Raw genomic sequence first — 8,621 nt, forward strand, 5'->3', positions numbered from 1 at the left:
AAATATCTTGTGTAAAATTGTATCGTATTTAATAGTATTTTCTTGTAAAATTTAATAGTATTTTATACCCCTTAGCTTTGACATCATATATTTATGTCAAGATGTATACCATCACCTTCAGTTATGTACATGTGTCATCATCAAAACACTTATTATTATGGGTTAAGATTAGTATAATCATTAAGCATAAACCCACATTCTCCCCCAACAAATATTCTTATATTTAATAAAATTACATAAGATAAAAAAAATAAATTAAATTATATAATATAAAAATAAATAATATGATGTAATTAATGAGCCGAGCTCAAGCTTGAAAAATATCAAAGGAGCCGAGCTCGAGCTTAAGATATTAGGCTCGAACCGAGACGAGCTCGAGCCCTTTGAAATTTAGACATACCAGATTCGAGCTCGGCTCAACTCATTTTAACCCCTAAGTGTGATAAATGTTGTAAACGACGTCCGTTGCGTTCGTTGGGACGCCCGTTGCGACGTTTTGTTGACTAGCCCGTCTCGACCTCGTCCCATCGTCTAATAAGTCGGTCAATGGTTAAAAGTCGGGTCAATTGCGGGAAAGGTAGGGTTAACGCCGATCAAAAGTAAAAAATAGGCTAATATCAGTCAAAAGTCGGCCAAATCGATCAAAATTGACGTAGTTTAATGTTACTTTTTATATTAAATTAACGATAATAGCAATTATAGATACAAACTGGTCAACGATGGTTTTTTGGCTTTAAAATATGTGTATATATATAAAAGTCAATGCCCGTCTCGACCCCCATCTCGACGTTTTAAGGTATCGATTGTCTCAACACCGTTTTACGTCTTTTTTTAACTGTGGGTGTGATGAATGAGTAGCATGAATAATAACAAAGGGGCCAATTTGTTATTATATTCTAAGTTAAAGTTTAATAATCTAAATTGTTATAGTACGTTTTAATTAATACGCGTAGTTAGAACAACAATTTTGGCATTGAATCCTTTCATTTGCCGCACACAAATCTGTTAGGAAGAAACTCCCCGTATCCATCGCGCAAAGCGTACCCGAAATGCTTTTAGGTTAAATGCTTGGCCTGCACAGAGTGAAGGAAACTATAAGCACAACCTTGGAGAAAACTCTCCACAAGATTTGAACCTGCGCCTATTTTTTCAAAGATGCGGGTCCAGAACCAACTGAGGCTTTTTACCACTCAAAGAATAGTTCGGTGGAGAGAGAAGATATATTATTGGTGGAGAACGAAGTTAGCAAAATTTTTTAAAACTGCATGTTTTTTGTCCGAGAATTAATAAATTAAGACGGAGGAAGTAATAAGCTACATTTATAGGCAGTGTTGTAAAAGTCGGCCGACTTGGCCGACGCGTCGGCCGATGTGTCGTTTTTTTGGGTTCTCCGTTCCGTTTTTTCTGAAAACGACTCAAAAGACGGTCAAAGCTAAAAGTTCGGTCAAAGTATGTCAAAGACGGTCAAAGTTGGTCAAAAACGGTCAAAATCAGTCAAAATCAGTCAAATTTTAGTCAAGATGTGATATGTTTTAAAATTAGGGTTTGATTTCATTTTTTGAGCCGCTCTTTTCTGTGTGTCCTTACTGATTATGTACTCGGTAACGTTAATTGAGTTTGAAGTTTAATTGTATTTAAATTCAAGTTCTTATTTAAGAAATTTATGGTACAGAATCAACTATTTTTTATATATATAAATTTATATTTAAAAAATTATCAATAAAGTCAACGTTGGTCGACGACCGATGCGTCTCCAACGTGTCCGCTACTCGGATGACGCGTCCTTTTTAGGTCTCGACCGACGACCAATGCGTCCACGACTCGCGACTTTTACAACCTTGTTTATAGGTGTTAAAATGTTAGGAGAGCATGCACGTGGTCAAATGGGTGAGTAAATGGTTGTTATCTTGTTGTCAAATATTTATGCTCCACGTTTGTACTAGGTAGCTATATATAATTAGTGAACATTTAATGAATAAAGAAGAAGGTACAACGTAGCCATATATACTTTCTCTACAACTTTTATAACTTCTACACGTTTTTTCCCCTGTCATTTAATTTCGTATTTAGTTTGAGTGTGAGCGGTGAGGGCCTGTGATCCAACATTATCACCAACACTTTCTCTTCAATTGTCACTTTAAATTTAAGACATTTTAGAAGCTAAATGGTTACTCTAGATATTTTAGTCACTCGAGATATCACACACACTTTTTATAAATGTAAACTAGCTAATGTAATTAATAATCTCTATCTCAATTATATTCCGTCACAATATATAGATAAATATATAAATATATATTGTATGATAATTGAGACAAATAAGTTATTCCGGCCAGTGGCGGAACTTGAACTCAAAGACAGATGGGGCGGATCCGAAAATTTAATAAAATTTTCATTTCCAGCAGGGGTAAACACTAAGAAAAACTTTATCTTTTAGTAATTTTTTTTTTTTTAAGTATAAAATTTTTTTATCAGTTAAATCCAGCCGGGACGGATACCCCTTTGGGTTACACTAAGCTCCGGCCCTGATTCCCGCTATGATCTCTTGGCACTGTGTTGTCATACAAACCCAGGAGATTAGATGACACATGATTTGAAAATAATATTATGTTGCTAACTTTTGTGTAGAGTTTTCTTAGGGGTGATATGACCGAATCATTACAAATACTTGTCATGCATCGTCATAACCTTCGAAAATATAACGAATATCCCCGCCGATGCATGAGTGACCATTGTTTGTTTTGTGTTGCGAACTTACTGAGGTATTTTTTAAGAGGTATTTTTTGTAACGCTATTTTTTAAAAAAATAATAATAATTGAGATAGATCCATTAATATCTTTCTTTACTGAAAAAAAATATCCATTTGCATCAAGCATATTAACATACTTAAATAACAGTCAGCCCAAGTAGCCTAATTGGAGTAATATTCAGCCGAAGTGGCCTAGTTAAAATAACATTCAAGTGGCCTTGTTAAGTACGAGTAATATTCACCCCAAGTGGCCTAATTAAGTACGAGGAATATTCAGTATAACTGGCCCAGGTGAGCCCAAGTGAATGAAAATGAATTATATTGACAGAAATATATCTATATTCCAGGACATATATTCACTAAGACACAAAATTACCCTTAACCATGTATTATACAAAATTTTCATTTCAAATTATTGGAGAGTAAAACTGGAAAGTAACAATAAATATGTGTGGATCTATCAAAATCATGGTTGGAAATATCATCTCGCTTTTCTTATTCATACAATGTGTGTATTGAAGATGAAATCCAAAATCAAATAGTTTTTGATGGCATGTTTTAGGCATTATACAAATAAGTAACTTATTATAGCATCCGTTCATTTCAAGTTCTGTAGGCTAATAAACTACAAATTGTTTTCATAGGTTTTACCCTATGGTTACATTGTCTGGTAACTTAAAAAATGCATCGTGGTGCTGCTTCTCCACTAGATTGTACTTCAACGGACGAATATAAGGCGGCCCTAAGTGGTCCATCGAAAAAGAAAAAGTCAACAGATTCTTGTAAAAAATCAAACATATGATCCTACTACAACTTCTACTAATGAAGATGATATCTCTAGAGCAACATTAGTTTGGAGGGCAATCAAATTACCAATCTATTCAGTTGCACTCGTTCCTTTGACAATAAGTTTTTATTTTTACAAATAATAATAATAATAATAATAATAATAATAATAATAATAATAATAATAATAATAATAATAATAATAATAATAATAATAATAATAATAATAATAATAATAATAATAATAATAATAATACTAGTGTCACACTTCAACTGTGCAATGAAATTATCAAAAATGACACTATTTATTTACAAGGTACCCGATTGGGCTTATCAAAAAAAAATAAATAAATAAATAAATAACGAGTTTATATAATCCATTTATTTTTGTCAAGTATCTTTTCTATACATATCCTAAAATCATAAACTTGAAAGTAGTAATTGTTTTACATATACGTATACTATAAACTATATATCTGAATTGGACTCCTTGTTCTTGTATAAACTAGAGACTAGATGTTACAATAGCTAGGGTTTTAATTTACGTATAGCATAGCGTTTTCCTATTCCGATTCCGATTCCGTGGATCATATAGTCCGATCGAGTTTCATTCCTGCAGGTTTAGAATGATACGCCGTTTTCTAAATTGCGTGACTGGAGGAGGTTCATCTCCATATCCTGTTATCGAAGAATGCAGTAACAAATTAGTCCCTTCATCCATGCATGCAGTTGAATCCAACGACGACCTTTTAATCGAAATCTTGCTCCGTTTACTAGTTATTTCACTTGTCCTATTCAAATCCGTATCCAAATGCTGGTTATCTATTATCACAAACCCTTATTTCACCACTCTACTACGCCAAAATCCTAAATCGAATCCTGTTTCTGGTCTCTATATTGATATTGAGCAGCCTGAATCATCCTTTGTATATGATTTTGTGCCGTTAGATATCAGAGTAGGTCAGATCATTAGATCTCCATCTAACATAAATTTCAGGTATGAAATTCTACAGTCTTGCAGTGGGTTGCTTTTGTGTCAAGAGGATTACCATTATTACGTTTACAATCCAACCACTAATGTGTTTAAGAAGCTTCCACCTTGTCCCATTAGTAATGGTACTACGAGAATGGCTTATGATCCTACAAAATCATCTGGTACTACGAGAATGGCTTACGATCCTACAAAATCACCTCATTACAAATTGGCGTATGCTAGACCTCAAGATTACAATGATGGTCTTGTTCTTAATATTCGAATTTATACTTACTCTTCGGAAACAGGAATTTGGAGTGATTGTGGTGATAGTGATTGTCATGATAGATATTGGTCCCAATCATATTTTAGTTTTTTATATCATGTAATATATTGGAGTAATGCTATACATTGGGTCGATGGTTCGAATCATAACAAGTTAAGTTTGGAGGATCTAGCTATCACAAGTGTACAAGCACCTGGGAAGAAGTGCTATAATCACAAGTTGTTCGAGTCTCGTGGTTGTTTGCTTAGTGTTTGCGTGTGTCCTCATTTTAGTCTTGATCGTGGAGAGTTAAAACAGTTAAACGTATAAAAGATGAGTAATGGGCATTCTAAATGGTCGATCAAGTACATTGTTCATCTTGATGAAGCAATGAGATCGTTTCCTGAAAATTGGGTGTACCCTTATAAGTTGGTTTCGATTGATGTTTGGTGCATTGATTTAGGCGAAAGAGAAGAGGATTCATTCATGGTTATTGATTTAGGTGGAACGATTATGCAATATAAAATCATGTCAAATACTCTACACAAGCTCCCGTATTCCAAATCGTATTATTACCACCCTCGTAGCTTTCAGTTCATTGCATCCTTTGCAGGTGTATGAATTATGATGCTGGATTATATATGGTTCCAGGTTTTATTTTTAACTTCTATATTGTACTACCATTACTGCTACACTTTAGCTGGTTATATATTCAGTTTTCTTTTCGATGAAATAGTGGTATCAACTCGGTTTTATGAGTTGTTTTTGTATGTTATCAATTTATTATTAAGATAGGTATTAATATCATTAACTTTATGGATAAAGCCTAGCACAATTTTTTATTGTTACTATGACATATTGTGATTGCGGATTTATGGGGATATGGTCTTTTTGGGTGAAATGACTGTGTGACAATGTTGTGGGAAAAATGGGTGTAGTGATCAATGTTGCCGGAGACGGCATATTCACACCCCATAATAAACTCGTCAAAAACGCCCTACAATAGTAGTTGTGGGCGTTTTGGCACGCTATCTTAGTCAACAGACGTTTTTGTTAACAAGTGGTCTTAACTAATTAACTACTTTCATATAGGCCCGTTTGTTATTTATTTTTGCAAATTAAGTTTGACTATCCTCTTGATCACTCTTTTGAGGAATTTAATACTATGTTTTCAATATTTGGTTTTCAATATAGACCGAACAGACATCTTAACTACAAACACTGAAAATGGCAATTAAATAGAGTAAAAGTAATATTTTTATAAAATATATATTTAGTATATGTCTTATGTTATGCTAATTTGTGTACATTTAGTTTAGTTTCTGACTTAGAACTATTAGAAAATTAGTTCTTGTTTTTTTCTTTTTTTTTTTTTTTTTTGGGCAAAGAAACAAAAAACTATATATAATTCTAATCTCCAAAAAGGAGATTGGAAAACAAAGATACAAAGGATCAAACACAAAAGAGGCTCGACGACAGAAAACTACTCTAACTAAGACAAAAAACGAGACACTAACTAAAATCGAGCCTTTACGTGAACAAGACAACACAAAAGAACACAACCACAAACAAAGGACCTAACGTTAACCAAACAACGCACAAACAATAAAAGCTAATCAAGTACCACATTTTGAATTGTTGATGTCGTCTTCTGCATTCGCCTTAAATGAAAAAGTAGACTCGACCCCAATCCCATCCGAGTTCAAACCTCCATTTCTAAATTGGTCAAAGAAGCCGACACCAACAAACTTCTCTCCCGCCCCCGCTCCAATACGCTTTCTCTATAACACTTTGAAAAGTTTTATCCCCATTTGACCTCCCTTGAACCGCCCCTTCGATCTCGTCCCCGTCACTCGAATCATGCAAACAAAGCTCCCCGTCCTTTACATTATTTTTCTTTTCTTTACCTTTCCTTTTACTCGCGCCCTTCGTAACACCCTTATTAGAAAATTAGTTTATTGTGAAATTTTTGGAAATTTTAACTATTCGACTGAAATTAAATAGTGGTTTTTCTTATCTAAGAAAGGCGAATATTTTGATGATGTTTGTTGATATTCAATAATAAAATTGGAATGTTACTAATCTTTGTTTTGTTTTGATGAAGATATCAAGTAGTGAAAGTGATTAAACTTTGATTGGATGTTTGCCTAGCACACAACACGTAGCTAGCAAGAATATAAACCATCACACAATTCGTCTTGAAATTATGGTACGCTTGATAAAACTGAATGGTTAACTGCTGAATGGTGCATAATCTGAATGATAATGATATAAGTGTACTAAATTAGTTTAGTTCTGAATGACAATAAGCTGTTTGATAATTATTTTCAATGAGCAATGTTAATGATGTAAAATTACCTTATTAACCTTTATTATATTAATAAAAACTAGGATATTAATGGTTAAAAGAGTATTTCAACTAAAGATAGTTGGAGGTGGAAAAAGTTGTTGGATGTAAGGTATAAAGTAAAGCCTCATGTGTTTCATAAGATTGGTAATAGGTTAAACACCTCTACTTGCCATGCTAAGTGGAATGCTATTGGTGTTTTAAATGATATTGTTAGTGCTAGAGATCTTTATGATGCAAGGCTATCAAATGATTTAAAAGTGGCTGAATTGATTCAAGGTAATAAATGGGTGTGGCCTGAAGATTGGTTAATAATATTTCCTAGGCTGCAAATGCTTCAGGTTCCTTTTTTTAGTGCAAATATGAAAGATGAAGTGGTGTGGGTAACTAATGAAGGGTGCAGAACTGCACAGGCATGGAAAGATTTAAGGGAAAGTAGTAATACCATAAGGTGGCATCATCTGGTGTGGTTTTCATGTAGTAACCCAAAGCAATCCTTATTCTTGTGGTTGGCTATTCAAGGTAAACTCATGACACACGATAGGATGTTGAGGTGGAATGCAAATGGTAACTATGCTTGTCCTCTTTGTGGTACATGCCCAGATTCTCACTCACATTTGTTTTTTGAATGTGTTTATTCCAAAAAGATTTGGATTACTATGAAAAAGAAGTTGCTGTTTAGAGGTTTGAGTAACAATTTGATGGATATTGTTCAAACCTTGGCAAATTATCATTTTAAAAAAGACATATGGGGTGTTATTAATCGATTCACTGTTGCTGTTGCTGCTGTGGTATACCATATTTGGCATGAAAGAAATAGGAGAATTTTTAACAAGCCTCCTAGAAATGAAAATGATTTGATAAAAAGCATCAAATATAATATTGAGTTGCAGTTGTTGACTCTAAATGTCAAAGAGAAGAAATCTGTGAAGATTGCAGCAAAGTAGTGGGGATTCGTTTTGGTGAATGGAAAATTTCAGAAGAATCGAAAGTGGGTTTGTTTTTTGCTGTTTTGGTTGATGTTGCTCTTAGATTAGCAGGTTCTTCCTTTGGTGTTGCCTTTTTAGGTGTGCATGGGATATTTGTTTGATCCCCTATATTTGCGATTGTATTGTAATTTTGTTTGATATAAATATATAATAATATATATCATTTTGACTAAAAATAAAAGGTATTTCAACTCTAACTTAAAAAATAAGATATTACATAAAATTTATGTTATTGATGGTTAAAAGAGTATTTTAAACTCTAAATAGTTCAACTAAATATCTGAACCATGCAGCATCATTTATCATTCAGATGTTAGAAAACACGTTGAATGCTGAATGGTTTAACATTCAGCAGAACCATTTTATTAAGAGGTAAACAAAATCACCCTTAGTCCATTACAAATTTCGATCATCCAGCTCTAACTTTGGCTTTAAAATAACATACGAGGTGTCGTAATCATTCAGCTCCATACTCGAGTTCAAAGTAACACAGAATACTTCTTACTCATCC

General features: G+C 33.5%; 2 protein-coding genes across 2 annotated transcripts; both read left to right on the forward strand.

The window, feature by feature from the left end:
- The first annotated feature begins 4,162 nt into the window (after positions 1-4,162).
- Positions 4,163-5,104, forward strand: LOC139842715 (F-box protein At5g07610-like). The gene has a single exon (XM_071832827.1). It carries the CDS (start codon positions 4,163-4,165, stop codon positions 5,102-5,104), a length of 942 nt encoding a protein of 313 aa, XP_071688928.1.
- A 3-nt stretch (positions 5,105-5,107) lies between these two features.
- Positions 5,108-8,068, forward strand: LOC139842716 (uncharacterized). The gene is made up of 2 exons (XM_071832828.1): positions 5,108-5,328; positions 7,276-8,068. Exons 1-2 carry the CDS (start codon positions 5,108-5,110, stop codon positions 8,066-8,068), a joined length of 1,014 nt encoding a protein of 337 aa, XP_071688929.1.
- Positions 8,069-8,621: the final 553 nt, after the last annotated feature.

The sequence above is a fragment of the Rutidosis leptorrhynchoides genome, chromosome 4 (assembly GCF_046630445.1).
Source record: "Rutidosis leptorrhynchoides isolate AG116_Rl617_1_P2 chromosome 4, CSIRO_AGI_Rlap_v1, whole genome shotgun sequence".
In the NCBI taxonomy this organism is placed as follows: Eukaryota; Viridiplantae; Streptophyta; class Magnoliopsida; order Asterales; family Asteraceae; genus Rutidosis; species Rutidosis leptorrhynchoides.